The 15,779-nt window shown below is 51.7% G+C and overlaps 2 protein-coding genes across 2 annotated transcripts; both read right to left on the minus strand.

The window, feature by feature from the left end:
• Nucleotides 1-4,359: 4,359 nt before the first annotated feature.
• Nucleotides 4,360-7,158, minus strand: LOC100222370 (granzyme E). Its single transcript, XM_002193016.5, has 5 exons — nt 6,996-7,158; nt 6,734-6,893; nt 5,646-5,787; nt 5,346-5,558; nt 4,360-4,942 (listed from the first exon to the last, which is right to left on the minus strand). The coding sequence occupies exons 1-5, from the start codon at nt 7,057-7,059 to the stop codon at nt 4,805-4,807; spliced, it is 717 nt and encodes a 238-aa protein (XP_002193052.5). The 5' UTR covers nt 7,060-7,158; the 3' UTR covers nt 4,360-4,804.
• A 3,816-nt stretch (nt 7,159-10,974) lies between these two features.
• On the minus strand, nt 10,975-13,525 carry LOC100225270 (mast cell protease 1A). Its single transcript, XM_030256608.4, has 5 exons — nt 13,419-13,525; nt 13,192-13,339; nt 12,873-13,008; nt 12,370-12,621; nt 10,975-11,246 (listed from the first exon to the last, which is right to left on the minus strand). Exons 1-5 carry the CDS (start codon nt 13,480-13,482, stop codon nt 11,112-11,114), a joined length of 735 nt encoding a protein of 244 aa, XP_030112468.4. The 5' UTR covers nt 13,483-13,525; the 3' UTR covers nt 10,975-11,111.
• Between the last annotated feature and the right edge of the window lie 2,254 nt (nt 13,526-15,779).

A 15,779-nucleotide genomic window follows, 5' to 3' on the forward strand; every position in this document is an offset into this window, starting at 1 on the left:
TGCCAGAGACTCTTTACAAGTGCCAATGTGGTGGAAATTATTTGGTTATACTTGTATATTATAGGATCCTGATTTAAGACAATTTAAACATTATCCTATTTAAAAAGAATACTATATAAAATGCTGTTTTTAAACCTTGTCATTTGCAATGCATGTATTGTTGTGCGTGTTGGGGGGCGGGGAGGGAAGAGGGTAGGGTAAAGGAGTTTCTGAATAAGATGCCCAGTGTCAGGATCTATTCAGACTCCAAACTGTCTCATTCCAGTCCAGGAGTGTGATTGTTTCTTGGAATGATCCCACTCTGACTGCTGGGCAACACGCTTATTACAGAAATATCTGATGGAAATTGATTTTCATATCTTTCTCCTAAAATAAACTCTCTGTTTGAAATTGGAATAAATTTTGTTCCTAAAAGCTGTGGTGGTTGTGTGTGTGTTTCTTCTCTTCCTCCTTGGTACCCTGTGGGATCTGCAGCTCTGCCTCCTGTCAGAAAATCAGGATTCTGAGGCATGGAAACAAAGCATGTTTTGGTAAATAAAAGGCGTAATAGACCATAATTCTATATAAATACACTGTACCATTAATTCTGAAACGTGAACAGTGTCTGACTGGGGGTTTAAGGTGTGGGGGTGCAATGGTGACATCTTGATTTGAAGTTTTCCAGGATTTTGGGGTAGGATTGCTGAGGGAAGTTGTTGGTGTTTGCTGCTGCCTCTTGCTGTGGTGTCAGCCCGCTGCAGGCACAATTCCAAGCAGGATATCTGTTGCCAATAGCAGGAATGTTGGTGGGACCAGAACTGCTTCCAGTCTTGTCTGTTAGAAACGTGGACTGAAATATGAAACATGGCTTAAAATCATCCCTGAAGGAGTCCAGGGCTGGATGACTGTGAAAACTTCCACAAAGAGATTTCCTGAGATGGAGTTTATAGAGCTTAATTCCTTTTCTCTGGGCTCATTCTCCAGGAATGTTGCATTAAATCAGCTGGGAGTGGGTAGAGATGGCCAATTTCCTCTATGTAAAGGTTTCCTGTGTTTTCAGGAAGCTGCAACTGAGGATGTTCTGCTCCCTCCAAGGTCACTTCTCACAGGTGAAGCTGCAGCTCCTGGGCAGCCTGAAACATTTTGTTGGCTCCCACCAGGAAGGGAACGGTGGTGTGGCCAGAGCACTGGCAAGAACTTAAATTATCACTTTTTTAGTTTTGAATGAGTTTTTGTTTCTTTTCTCAGATGCTCTGTCCCCTCACCAGCTGGGGAGCAGAGTCAGTGTTGTCTCCTCAGTCACGTCTTGTGCTGTTCTCTGCAAAGAGCCAAACGTGCTGTGTTTAAATAAAGCAAAGCAACAAGTTGAGGCTCTCCAAGGAAAAAGATGAAGCCTTTAACACCCAGGATTTCCAGCTGGCTGTAAAGACCTGGTGTTTTGGCCTTTTGCAGCCTCCAGGTGTGCGTGGGGCTGTCCCTGGAGCAGCCCAGGGAAGGAGGCAGCTGTTGGCAGCAGCCCGTGAGCAGCAGGCTCACACTTGCTGCTTTCCCAAGGACCACTCCAGCCCTGATGCCTCGTGAAGGCTGACCTAGAACAGCTAAAGAATAAAGTAGGGATTTATTAGGAGGCCTCAAATAGATCCAGCTTGGGCAGCACAACCCAAAATGGTCACAAAATGCATGACTGCTCACGGGGTCTCTCGCTTTTATAAGTTCTGCTCCATTTGCATATTGGAGTTAATTGTCTAAATCCAGCTTTAAGAAGTCCCATCCTTATTTTCTCTCTTCATTGCACGTTGTTTGTGCTCTTGGGCCGAGATTTGGATCATTTGTCCTTGGTCCCCAGCTGCAGAAGGAATTGTTTTGTCTCCCTGCTCTGTGCAGAGAGCTCACCATCTCCTCATGCAGCCCAGACCCACACACTAAAGCAGCACAGGATCTGAAAATTACAAAAGCTCAAGCCTGAGGCATCAGCCTGGGCTGGAAAAAGCTTTCCCAGCAGCACAGAGAGCTCCTCCTCACCTCCAGCTCCACAGCTGGGGCCAGAAGCTCTCAGCTCCTCCCGTGCCCATCCTACAAGGAGAGGTCCTGGGAACATGGGAGGCTGTGCCATGAGGCCACCTCCACTGCCTGGAGAATTCCTTTGGCCTCCAGCCTGTTCCAGAGGGAGGGACTGGGTAAAAAGGGCTGCCAGGGCTGGGCTGTGGGCCAGGGGAGTGTCCTGATAAGGTGAGCTGGCCCAGGGACTGGGCTTGTGGCAGCACTGCAAATCACTTTAAACCTGGCCACTGGATGTCCCTGCCAAGAGCAAAGCAGGTCCTTGGGGTTGTGGACATGGGTAAAGCAGACATGAAAGAAATAAATTTACATAATAAAAAAAAAATCCCATGCTCAAGAAAAGGGCAAAGAAGAGAGAGTTTGGGATTTGCCTTGTCCTTGGACAACCATCATCCTCCCAGCAGGAGGAAGCTCTTTCCTTTGAGCATTCCCTTTGCCCTCTGGGGAAGAGAGGGATGGATCTGTCCAGCATAAGAGTAAAATGTCATGTGGAATTTAAAATCAGGAATAGAAAGCCTCCCTCCTGTGCCTCAGGTTTCTCCTCTGTGTTACCCTGATCCCACACAGGGCTCTGAAGTTGATGTGCAGCTCAGGAGCAGCTTGGCCTGTGGAATGGCAGCTGCTCTTGGAACATTTCTGCCAAGAGCTTCTTGAGCCCTGGGCTCAGCAAGGGCTTGTCCTACCCCAAGCTGTTTCCTGTGTGCTCTCCCAGTGACACCAGTTTGGTATAATTGTCCTCAAGCTGCTTTATCTCCTGCCATGCAGCCTGACCAGGAAGCAATTTTTTTTTTTTTCCTGACCTCCACAAGCAATTTTTGTACCATCTCCACCACCGTGGGTGGAGAACTCATGGCTTTTGAGGAGTTTTTGTGGCTGGATTGTGACAAAGACTCCTCACTTGGGTTGTGTGGAGCTTCTGGGTGAGGATGTGGCTTGTCAGGGAGCTCAGCTGCTGCCCAGGGCTGTTTTTGTCCTGTGCTCTGCTCCCAGAGCTGCTCTTGCTGTCATCTCAGGTGAGGATCTGTAGCTCCTGGCCATGGAAATAAATGGATTTTTTAATGGAGCTCCCCAAAGACAGGTCTCTCCTGCTCTGCTGGTTCCCTCCCAGTGACTCAGGCCTTTGGTCTCCAGCTCCCCAAAAGGTGACAGGCTCTTTGCACAGGATGAGAGCTGGGAAATTCTTCTGGGCAGGATTTGGCAGCCTCAACAGAAAAGGAATCTCTGCTCAATGTCAGCTTTGCAACCCTTGATTCAGAGCAGATTAAATGATGTAAAGAACCCTGGGGCAAAGAGGTGCCTTTCCTCAGCTCAGCCATGAATTTGCTTCCAAACTGCACAAGGTAAATTTTATTGGGTCAGTTTGGAAGTTGTTTAGAGACAGAACCTTGAAGAACACACCCTGTTGCCAACCCAAAGAGGGCACTCTGGGCATGGAAAACTCAGCAGAAATGTGCTAGAGGTGCTTTCCTTGTGCAACATCACCCACAGCAAAAACCACTGATAACGCTGCTCAGCTGCAGCTTTTCTTAGTCAGGTGAGTGACCTGGGGACTTTTAGACATTTTGAATTATAAGGTTTGGAAAATATTTGGAGTCTTCACATCTTTGTCCTTGTGTTTTTTATCCAGTGCTGCCACAGATGTTGGAATGGCCTCTGACAAGTCCCCTTTGGGCAGAGGTGAGCACAAGGAAAGGCAAACACTCCCCAGAAATGTGTTTTTGCAAATGAAATCCTAAACATCTGACGGAAGTGTTTGAGCTCCTCTTGCTGGGTCTCTTGCCAAATCTCCAGATTAATTTCCTCAGGTTGCAATATTTTTAAGCTCTATTGTAGAAAAGGCAAGGGTTTATATTTTTGTCTTAAACCACAACACGTAGAAATAAAATATTTACTGACTGTCAGGCTGTGGTGGGACTGTGTGGTTCCTCTCTTCGCTGCCAGCTTCACTGAAAAGATGACTCAGAGTGCCTCGATGAGCACTGTGAGTGACAGAAATGCACTGGGGGAAGATGCTGGTTTTGTGTGGAATGGCAGCCAGAGGTGGGATGGGATAGAACTGAGAGGGGCCCATGGGGGAGAGAATGTGATGGAGAGAGGAAATCCCCTCCAAGGACCAGCTCGGAGGTCCCTGGAGGGACTGAGGAGAGCCCCTGGCCTGAAATCCAGGCTGGACATCTCTTCTGGAGATTCAGAGGGCAGAAAATGGAGGTTATTTCCAAACCTCCAGCTTGGGATTCAGCTCTTGGAGCTGTGGCTTTCTCCAGAGCTGTTCAGGACTGAGCCAGTGGCCCAGAGAAATCCAAATAGCACCAGAAAAAAGGCTTTCAAATGCTGATGAGATTTATTGCTTTCACGTGTTCTTACAACACTGGAGCTACAGAAGAGGGGAGCAAGGAGGCAGCAGGTTTCAGAGGCAGGGACAGCAGCAGTGAAGTAGGAACTGGAAGTGTTCTCCTTGGAGCCTGGGCAACCCTGCAGCCCAGGGCTTGGGCAGAGGACAGCCAGACATGCCACAAATGACAGGCTGCTCTTTGGATGCCTCTGATCTCCTTGTGCAGCCTCCCCCTGAGGGTTCCAAGCATCCCCTCAGCTGCTGGCACCTCTCTGGAGCTGCAGCCACAAAGGGCAGAGCAGGGCAGCAGTGAAGGAGCCCAGAAGTCCTTGCCACATCCACGGGGAGCAGTGGCAGATGTTTCCCAGGAGAAAGGAAAGGAAAGCTGGTGAGGACGGGGCTCTGGAGGCTGAGCTCAGTGCAGGGGGAGCAGGGTCATGAGGACTTCATGACACTGTGGACCCAGGGGAGGTAAGGAGCAATGTGGGTGTAGAAGCCAGGCCAGTTGTTGTGCCTGTAGGAGAAGATGCCAAAGGCTTTGTTGTTGCAGACCAGAGGATCCCCAGCATCACCCTGTGAAAAGGAGGAGAGGGATCAGTGCTGGGTGATGGGAACTCCAGGGAAGGAGTGCCTCTGCAAGGAAGAGAGGCTGCAAACTGCAGGGCAGGATTTCCCCAGCAGGAGCCTGGGCTCGCAGTGGATGGGGATAACTCTGCCTCCACAGGGGGCTGGTGACAGCTTTGTTTGGGATGCAGCTGGGGGAACACTGCAGCTTTATTTCTACAAAACACACTCAGACCAACAGTGAGACTCAGGGTGAACCCCTCTGGCCAAACCATTATCCCCCTGTGCTGGAACTCCCAGGTCCTGTGCCATGGGAACAAGGATCCTCTTCTCCTTGTGCTTTGCCCTTGGCTAAAACCTCCCCCTCCTCCTCCTCCTCCTCCTCCTCCTTCTCCCCCCTGAGCAGACTGACCTTTATGGGCACCACGGAGGATCTGCTGCGGCCACAGACCAAGTTGTCAGCCAGCCCTGGGTAGTGGCTGAGGCAGTCCCTTTGTTTGAGGATGGTCACAGTGGCTGTCCTGTTGCCCCAGCCGGCCACGCTGCACTCGGTGCCACCCCGAACTTTGGATTTCTCAAAGGAAATGGGCTTGACCTGCCCGTTGCTGGTGGCATTGCCATTCAGCTGGGTGAGGGGACAGAAACCACAGGGATGAGTGTTGGCCCTGAAATGCCCTGACCCCTTCCCAGCCCTGCACATCAGCTAGGTTACCTTCAGCAGGAGGATGTCATTGCCCTTCTTAGGGCTGCTGAAGCCCGGGTGGCAGTGGTACTCCTTGACCTGGAAGCTTTGCCAGCTCTCCTCTCTCCTTTGCAGCCCCTGGGCTCCCAGGATGACAGTCAGAGGTTTGTGCCTGGTGAAATCAAGCACAGGGGTGTCACCAGCTTGTCCCTGTCTCTCAGTGCCTGGGAGCAGCGAGGCTCATCTCCCAGGGCATGGCCAGCAGAGTGCAGTTACACAATACAGAGTATATTTGTATCCCCTATGCACAAAATCTATTATCCAGCACTTTTTAAGAAGAATGGTGGGAGCAAGGAGCTCTGCAGTGAATCTGCCCAGCTGAGAGGCAGAGCAAGCTCCCACCTGACAGACCAGAGCTCTGCAAGGGCTCCTTCATCTCCAGACCTCAGGCTGGGCACATTTGAACCAATTCTGCTTCTCTCTTATTCTGGTCTTCACATCCCCATGGAAGTCCAGGGGTTTCTAAATCAGATATTTCTCTGTCCTCTACATCACCTGCAGAAAGTGCTGCCTCAGGTAAATTGGAAAGGACCTGGGGTGTGTGCAGGAGTCCCTCCCAGCCTCCCAGGTGAGGCTCAGGCCTCCAGACTCCTCCCTTCTGCTGCTCAGGTGTGGGACTGGCCCTGAGCCTGTCACTGGCACAGGGCAGAGCTGTCAGCCCTGAGGTGTGTGGGAGCCACACCTGGAAAGATATTCCTGCCCATCCATACCCCAGCTGGAGGGTTGGAAAAGGGCTGGGCAAGCAGCTGGAATATTCACAGAAATCTATTTCATAGGAAATAACTCTGCCAACGAACAAGCTGGTGGCAGAAAGGACAAAGCCTGACAGCAGGTCAGTACCAGCACGGGAAGGAGCCACCCTGACCTCCCATTGTTGACATCTGGGGAAAAAGAAAATGACTCGTGGAGGGGAAAACAATCAGGGTAAATATCTGAGGGTGGGCTGGGGAGGGAGATGGGGCTCCGAGCTGTCCCCAAGCCATGCCCTGACCCATTCCCCATCCCAGGTGGGGCAGGCACCTCTCTGCAGGTGCTCTGGGGACACAGCAAAGACTTACACGAGGCACTGAGCTGCTGTCATCACCCAGCCAGGAGCCACCAGGAAGCCTCCACAGGACTGGTTGTCCTTCCCCTGCAGAAAGGCCACGTAGGGTGTGGGATGTGTCCTGGAGGGTGCCTTGGCTTCTCCTCCTCTGTCCCTCCACTTCCAGGGATAATCTGCAATGGATTGGGCTGAGGATGAGGTTTTTGGAGGGCCCAGGCTGAGATTCATCCTTCCCCAACCCTCTCCTCTCCTCACCTCCAGCCCACCCTACTTACTGCTGCTGGCTGGGGGGCACATCACCAGCAGGAGGGGCAGCAGGAGGGTCTGCAGGTGCTCCATCACAGCCTTCTGTGGATCCCTGAGAGGTGAGGCTGCCTCTGGGGTCTCATCCTGCTCCCAGCGAGGTTTTATAGCCCCACACCAGACTCCAGGAAACCACAGAAGTCAGACTCATCTGAAGAATCTCTCCACAAGTTGCACATCTCAGCAATGTGAGAGGGGAATTCAGGCAGTCTTGGCTTTGGGCATCAACCCACCTCCATCATGGGTCTGATCTGAGAAATCTGACGTCCTTCTAAACCCAGAGCCAATTTTAGAACTTCAGGTTTGTTCTGGAAGGTGTGGGCAGTGAACCCACCCTCACCTCTTTGACTTCCAGTGAGCTCTTCCATTGCAGCTTCTACTCTTGCAAACCCTCTTGATTTTTATCACGAGCCCCACATGAACAAGATTTCTTTCACCTGATACATCAGCTCCAAAGGCCGTGCAGGAGCAGGTGAGGACCCTCCTGCTCTCCCTCGGTAGCTAGTGGGGCAAAAATGGTCATGAATGTGTTTATTACATGGCACTGATGGTACTGGGAATAAATCCTTCCCTGAGAGGGGCTGGGATGGAATTCCCAGAGCAGCTGTGGCTGCCCCTGGATCCCTGGCAGTGCCCAAGCCAGGCTGGACAGGGCTTGGAGCAGCCTGGGATGGTGGGAAGGGTCCCTGCCATGGCAGGGGTGGGATGAGATGATCCCTAAGGGCCCTTCCAGCCCAAACCACTCTGGGATTTTACAGTAAGAGCAAACCTGGAACATTCATGGCTCACCTGTGACGAAACGGGGCCGACGCTTCCTTGCTGCCCTCACTGCCAGTAAATCTTCTTTCCCCTCTGCCTCCAGAGCCAACTGGGTAAACCCCAATTTTCAGTACAATTTACCATTCTCGTGCAAAGCCTGCAGCAGCTGGAGCTTCAAGGAAAAGCCTGACGTGACAAAGATTGACAGTGCACAGATAAGCAGCTGCAGTCTGTTCACTTGCAGATTTCTGAGGCGATAGCAGCTGTGAGCAGCAGCCCAAACACGGACCCTTCTCAGCTTCCCCAGGGCTGCCTGGGTGCTGGGGGCAGACGTGACTCAGTTTCCCTCCATCCCAGGCAAGAACATGGATTTGTGAGCAGAAATCCAGGCTGGGCTGTGGAAACCTCCTTCCTCTTCCTCCTCTTTTCCATGGAAAAAGCCATGAGAGCCCCTTTCCCCTGGACTGCAGAAGTTTTCGTGTGTTTAAAATTCCCCGCTGGTTTTTCCCACCACAAACCAACTCAGCCTCCTCCTGACATCACAGACATCCTCACCTCACCCCTGCCAGGGACTTCTGCACTCACTCATTCACCAGAGATAATTGTTGGAACTCTAATTGTGGAAATTTAATTTTTTTTTGGTTAGGATATGTAGTAATAATTGAATGAGTATTATGGTTATTAAGGTTAAATTGTTGTTGTAAAGTTTGAATATTTTGATGGTAAAATTGATGTGATAAGATAGTTTGTTTTTTGTGGTTAGGAATTGCTAAGGTAATGTTAGTGATAAGAGTATTAGTTATAGTATTTTTTTGTGAAAAATGTTGGAAGTGTGATTGTGAATATATCAGTGAATCTGCCCAGCTAAGAGGCAGAGCAAGCTCCCACATGACAGAGCTCTGCAAGGTCTCCTTCATCTCAGCCCAAAATTAATAAATATAAAATATCATTTATTGTGTTGTTGAATTGTATTTTATAATTTTAGTAATATATTGAATAAAGGTTGGGGATTTAATTTTTTTTTATTATTTAATTATTTTATTTAATCTCTGTCCCCATCATCTCCCCCTGGGAACTCTTGGCTCTCTCTGTACTCAAGAGATGCCACCAGAAAAGAGCTGGAATGAAGGAGATGAGGGCTGAGGGAGCAGCCTGGTGCAGGCCATGGAAGGAAGTTCAAACTCTGTTGCCTTGTTATTTTGAGAGTTTTAAAATTCTTCTAAAAGTTCTTATGCTTTTTGATATTTACATATTTTAGCTGAGCTTGCTTACACACTGTTTATATAAATAATGATTGTTTTGTGTTTCTTTTTGTGGGTGGAGAGAATTGATGGACTGTTGGTTTGACCAGTGTAGTTGGAGAAGTGCAATTTCACCCTCCAATCCACTGTCATTTTTGCTATTGTATATATAGTGGAGTTAGAAAGTAAAGTTCACTTTTTTGAGTTATTTTTCTTTCCTTTTACATCACAGCATGACAAGACTCTGATGTGGGAGCTGTCTGAAAACAGCCCTCGAGCATCCTTAGTGGGGAGAACTTATCCTTGGGCGTCATCCAGCTGAAGGGAGAGGTTTGAGCAGCCTCTGGCCAGGGGGTGAGGATGTGCCAAGCAGCTCCCCAGCAGCCAGGAGTGCTCCTCACCTTCTCCAGGGCCCCAGCTGGGCCCTGCAGCTACCAGGGAGGTGTGGAGGAAGTGGCTTGGGGTCAGGGATTCTGTGAATCCCCCACCAACCCTTTCAGGTCCTTCACCAACCCTTTCAGTTCAAGCCTTTCTGTGTTTCTCCCCAGGACACGGTGCAGAAATGGGGATGGATTCTGGCAACAGGCAAAGCTGGAAGCTGTGGGTGTGTGACGCTGGGATTTGGGGTGTGCCTTCTCTCCAGGATCCTAAAGCCCTGAGCCTGGTGTCCCAACAGCCACCAGCCTACACCCAAGGGCACAGCCCACAGAAAGTCCAGCTCCCTCCACCCAGCTCAGAGGGCTGCAGGATTGTCGGAATCTGAGGTATTGATGATCCTGAAATTGCAAAAAGTCTCTGTCTTTCAGCCCCACTGCCAAAGCAGAAGCCATAATTGGTCTGTGCTGGTTTCAAGGTTGTTTATTCTGTTTATCTCTAACATGTTCTGCTGCCCTGCCGCAGCTCTGTCCTGCAGGGCAGCGTGTGGGGCTCTGCCCTCAGTGGGATGGTACAAACATTAAATACCACAAACTACCTGTGCTGGATTTACAATAACGTGCCAATATCTGTCACCTACGTTGGACAGTGTGTCCCCAGCCTGAACCAACAGAAAAATGCCAACACCACAATGAAACATGGAGGGCACGAAGAAGGAGAAAAAGGACAAAACACACCCAATTTCCTCCATCTTGTCCCCTTTGAACCCCTAATCTAGAAACCTAAAATTTTACTTTTGCACCCGTGCCACACAATTGTTACTTATATCAAACCCTCAGAGCTGGTAATTCATCCTGTAAGATTGAAAACTCTTTTCCATGGACAGAGATCACAGACAGTGTCTCTGGGGGCTCTGTCCAGGGGGGTTCCTGAGCCCTGCCAGGGTCCCAGACCTGCCAGGGCAGCCAGAGGGAAGCCCTGGATTCCCACACAGGATCAGCCTGGTGTGCCCTGTGCCCCAGGGTGCAACACCTCAGAGGGAACAGCCTTTACTCTGAGAACAGCCCTTTGGAGTCCTGTCGCTGCTGGTGCCCCTCAGCCCTGCTGCCTGTGCTCCCAGGAGGGTGGCAGCCCAGGAATTTGGTGTGTGGGAGTGTGTGCCCATCATTTTCCCATTGCTGCCTGGGCGGTTTTTCTCCTCACAGCGCACTCCTCATCCCTGTGAGCCCAGGCAGGGCAAGCACAGCTCTTGTTTCTGAGCCTGCAGGGTGCAGGGCTGTGGTTGCTGCTGTCCCAGCAGCCTCTCAGGTGCAGCAGCCAGACCCTCCCTCCTGTTAAATGGGATTTAACATTTCTCTCCCACGAGAAACACAAACACACGCTGGGAGGTGCAGCTTTGAGTTTACTTCAAGTGCAGCAGGGCTCAAGCAGGAACAGGGTTATCTCTGAAGGAAGTGGGGTTTGCTGGGGCACAGCCTCTTTTTGTGCCAGCTGGAGCTACCCCTGCCTCTGCCAGGGGGGTTTAGCACAGCCCTGAGCCAGGAATGGGACAGGAGGACTCAGAACAGAGTGAAGGGCGCTCCCAAGTGCACTGATCCATCATTTGGGCTCCCGAGGAGAGAGGAGGGAGCTGAGCCTTCAGCAGGGGCAGGAAGGAAACTCTTGCAGGGTCCAGAGCCACACCAGAGCTGGAGAAAAATGCTGCCACTGCCACTACTTCTTCATGACTTTTTTGATCCAGGGCAGGTAGTTGGAGATGCGGGTGTACACCCCGGGTGGGGAGTCGTAGCCAAAGGAAACAATGCCTTGTGCCACCTTATTGCACACCAGGGGCCCACCAGAATCTCCCTGGGGAAGAGATGAGATGGATTTGAGAGGTATTTAGTATCTCTTGGCCGTGGTAACAGATTTATTCTGATCCCTCCCTCCCTGGGGCTCCGTTCCTGCCCCATATCCCACCCTGCTGAAGGGGCTGCTGAGCTGGGGTGGGCTCTGCCCCCCTGGGCAGGGCCTGGTGCTGGTGTCAGGACATCCAGAGAGCCACTCCTGCTGGGAACTGTGACCACATGCTTGTCCCCTGCCCTGGGAGCTGCTCCTGCAGCAGCTCCTGCTCCCCGAGCAGCCCATGTGCCCTGGAACTAGGAACGGGAAAGTGGGAATGGAAACCTGGGAATGGGGATGGGAACTGAGAAGGGGAACTGGGAATGGGAAACTGGGACTAGAAATCTGGGAATGGAAAACTGGGAATGGGGACAGGAATGGGGATGGGAATGGGGAAGTGGAAATGGGAACTGGGAATGGGGATGAGAATGGGGATGGGAACTGAGAAGGGGAACTGGGAATGGGGAACTGGGACTAGAAATCTGGGAATGGAAAACTGGGAATGGGAATGGGAATGGGAATGGGAATGGGAATGGGAATGGGGAAGTGGAAATGGGAACTGGGAATGGGGATGAGAATGGGGATGAGAATGGGGATGGAAAACTGGGAATGGGGATGAGAATGGGGATGGGAACTGAGAAGGGGAACTGGGAATGGGGATAGGAATGGGGATGGGAATGGGGAAGTGGAAATGGGAACTGGGAATGGGGATGAGAATGAGGATGGAAAACTGGGAATGGGAACTGGGAATGGAAAACTGGGAATGGGAATGGGGAAGTGGAAATGGGAACTGGGAATAGGAACTGGGAAAAGAAAACTGGTAATGGGAATGGGGATGGGAATGGGGATGGGAATGGGACCTTGGAATGGAAAACTGGGAATGGAAACCTGGGAATGGGGATGAGAATGGGGATGGAAAACTGGGAATGGGAACTGGGAATGGAAAACTGGGAACAGGAATTGTGAATGTGAATCTGGGAATGGAAAAATGGGAATGGGGATGAGAACGGGGATGGGCACTGGGAATAAGAATGGGAATGGAAAACTGGGAATGGAAAACTTGGAAAAGGAACTAGGAATGTGGCCGTACCTGGCTGGAATCCTTCAGCTCGTGGAAGCTGCCTGCACAGACCATGCCAGAATCGAGGTGTGGGTAAAAAAGGGTGCATTTCCTGCGGCTGTAGATGGAGACTTTGGTCTCAAAGAGCTTGTTGGTGGTCCTGTCCTCGTCGATCAGGCCCCAGCCAGCAATCACGCACTTGGTGCCCGTGGGGAGGTCACTGCCCGCCCTGGGCAGGGGGATGGGCTGGATGTAGTCATTGACAGCGACCTTTGATGTCAGCTGAGGGATTGAGAGAGGGCTGTGAGCAGGATATTTGCTCTGCAGAGGCAGGGAGGGTCTAGCAGGCTCTGCAGAATGCTGTGAGAGCCTCATGGTGCTCCAAACCCTGCCCATGGCTCCTTCCCAGGTCCCTCCCAGCCCTGCCAGCCTCCAGCACCTTGGGCAGAAGCAGCTTTGCAGAAGGAGCCAGGAGGAGCCCTGCTCAGTCCCTGGTGGCCCCACAGCCCCTCTGCCCCCTCAGAACTCCTTGCCTGGAGCAGCATGATGTCGTTTTCCATCGTGCTGGGGTTGTACTCAGGGTGCTCGTGGTACTTGAGGACTCCCCGGACCTGCTGGGTGTTTTCTGGTTCGTGGATGTTGTGAGCCCCCAGGATGACTGTGATATTCCTGGCCGTGGCAGAAGGAGGGGGAAAGGGGAAATCGAGCTGGGTGTCACCCCCTCCCTCATTTTGGCAGGCAGGTGGAGAGAGCTGCCCAGCGCAGGAGGTACCTGCTCCAAAATTGCTGCGGGGAAGGAGCTCCCAGGCTAGGGGATGAAGAAAAGGATAAAACCCTTGCATCAATACTCACCCCATGCAGTGTGCAGCTGACATCACCCAGTTAGGGGCCACCAGGAAGCCCCCACAGCCCCCCATGTCTGCCAACTTGAGGTACGCCATGTAGGGGTGCGAGTGGGGCCGCGCCTCGTGGCCCCCCACAATCTGACCCCGCAGAGAACCTGCAAGAAACCCCAGCACAGCGTGAGCCAGGGGCGGCTGAGACCCCCAAAAGAGGCTCCCAGCAAAGGCCAGACTCACTGGCACTGGCCCAGGGGCAGCAGAGCAGGAGCAGCAGGGCTGGCAGTGGCTGGGGCTGGCACATCTCTGCCACGGCTGGATGCCCAGTGGTGTCAAGTCTTGAGTTTCCCCGTGGCCAGGAGCTGGTTTTATGGGTTTTATAGCCTGCAGGCAGCTGTGTCCACCAGCCAGGAAACCATGTGCAAAGGGCTGATTTGGCTAATCAGGGCATCGCTGGCCTGGGATTGATGGGCAATTGATAGCCCAGGGTGGAAAGGACAGGGCAGACACAGCCACAAATGGGTGCTGGAAACAAGAGAGAGGTGTCCTGTGATGATTTTGAGGTGTGATTTAACATTTTCCCCTCACTTTTTGTTGAATGGTTTTGCCTTGAGGAAATGTAAGGTTCTAAAAAAAAAAAAAAAAAAAAAAAAACCAACTTAAAAAAAAAACAACAGAAAAACTTGGCCATTTAAAGTCATGAATGTGGTCTGGAGGAGGCAATCCTGAGACTTGCTCTTTCATATTCTTGTTTTCCTTCAAGAGATGCACTGCAGAGCCTCTTTTTCTACAGAGATCCACCACACCACCACGCAATTTAAATGAAAGGGCACAACAACTGTGCCTGGGATGGTTTTTGAGCACTGTGAAAAGTCAAATATGCAGGGTTTGGTGTCAGCCCAGGTCAGAGGGACCTTCCTGGCTCTTCTTGGCTCCTCTGGGGCCAGAAGCATCCTGCCAACTTGGGGACTGGGATGTAGGAAGTGCTGCTCTTCAGCAGAAGAGACCAAAGCGGGGAAGTGCAACCACCCAGCTGCCAGGAGTGATCAGTCATTTTTAAACCAAACCTGCTCCACCCTTCCTGGAGCAGAAAAACACCTGCAAGTGGATGCCTTGGGCTGTGCTGGGGCCATGCAGAGGGGACAGGATGGGTGCATGGGGAGGGAGAGATGTGGATACCTGATGTCCATGAGCCAGCCTGGGGGCTGCCTGCCACAGAGTTTCCACAGAGCTGAACCCGTGTTTTGGTTTTTTAAATCAGAATATCTGAAAGCACAAGCTTTAATCAGGACTTTGCAGCAGCACAGCAGGAAAACCTCAAGAGGAATCATCGATATTTTATCTTGTGTTTGTAACTTGTTGTCTTTCCCCTGCAGCTGCTTGTGGCCCCCCAAAATGTGTGGCTGGAAATCCTCCTGGGAGCAGCAGCCCCAGGGCAGGAGGGACTGGGCATGGACACAGGGAGATGAGCTCCAGGCTGCTGCTCTCCTGCTCCTCTCACTGCAGACAAGCTCCTCTCTCTGTGGCCGAGGAATTTTGGCTTCTTGTTGACTTCTGGAGGGTTCCAGGGCTTCTCTGAGGTGCCTCATCTCAGCATCCATCAATATCTGCTTTAGGCATGGAACTGGAGCAGGGCCACAGGTTCCAGCTGCCTCCCCTGGGCCTTCCCAGCCCAGCACTCAGAGCCATCAGGCATTTGGGGCAGATTTGGGCTCTGATCTGAAGGGAAGAGATGAGAAATGCTGCAGGAGGGGGGGTCCCTCCCCTGCCCCACTTGGCTTCAAGGAAAGATCTGAACTGGGATGGCAGCAAAGGAGAAGGGCCAAGATCCAGCTCAGGCTGTGACTGTTCCGAGGGCAATGGGGACAAGGCAGAGCAGGAATTCTTCCTCATGTGGGGGCTCAGGCAAGAAGAGCCCCATTAGTCATGGAAGGACATTTTTTAGGAAGATCTTTCAATGTTTTGCTGGTCCAGAGAACCTAAACACCAAAGGTGAGGGGGTCAAGCTGTCCCAGCAGCTCATCTGCCTGGAGCCCTCCTGCCCTCAGAAGGGTTTGCCTGCCCCAGCCCCATCCTCTCCACAGATCTCTTTGCTGTCAGGAATCCCTGAGACTCCTCACACATTGCCAGCTTTTGGAGAAGCTACTTAGAGCACCTGACAAGGCAAGTTTCTCCATCCTCTGATCTTTCAGGAACATTCTACTGTTGGACAATGCCCTTTTCCTGACTCAGAGATAACCCAGAGACCCAGAACTTTCTATCAGTCCCTAAAAACTCTCTACAAATCCACCACTTCTGTCCTGAACAGGACATGAGCTGGAGGTTCACCCTGAGGCCAGAGCAAAGCTGGAAGGGGTGATGTGCCAGGTCACACTGAGCCTTTGGGTGCCAGTGCTCTGTGGACATCAGCCCAGGGGGTTTGGGAGCCAGCTGGTGGTGCTGAACGTGCAGCCCTGCACTCGTGGCCCAGCTTTCCTGCTGATTTCCGCTCCTTCAATCTCGGGGTCATCTGCTGACCTTATCAGCGTGAGTTTCTTTCCACGCTGCTGACAGAAAAGGCTAAAACCTCAGCTGAAAGGATGAAGGTGGAGGATGGAGCCC

Source organism: Taeniopygia guttata, chromosome 28, assembly GCF_048771995.1.
Source record: "Taeniopygia guttata chromosome 28, bTaeGut7.mat, whole genome shotgun sequence".
NCBI lineage: Eukaryota > Metazoa > Chordata > Aves > Passeriformes > Estrildidae > Taeniopygia > Taeniopygia guttata.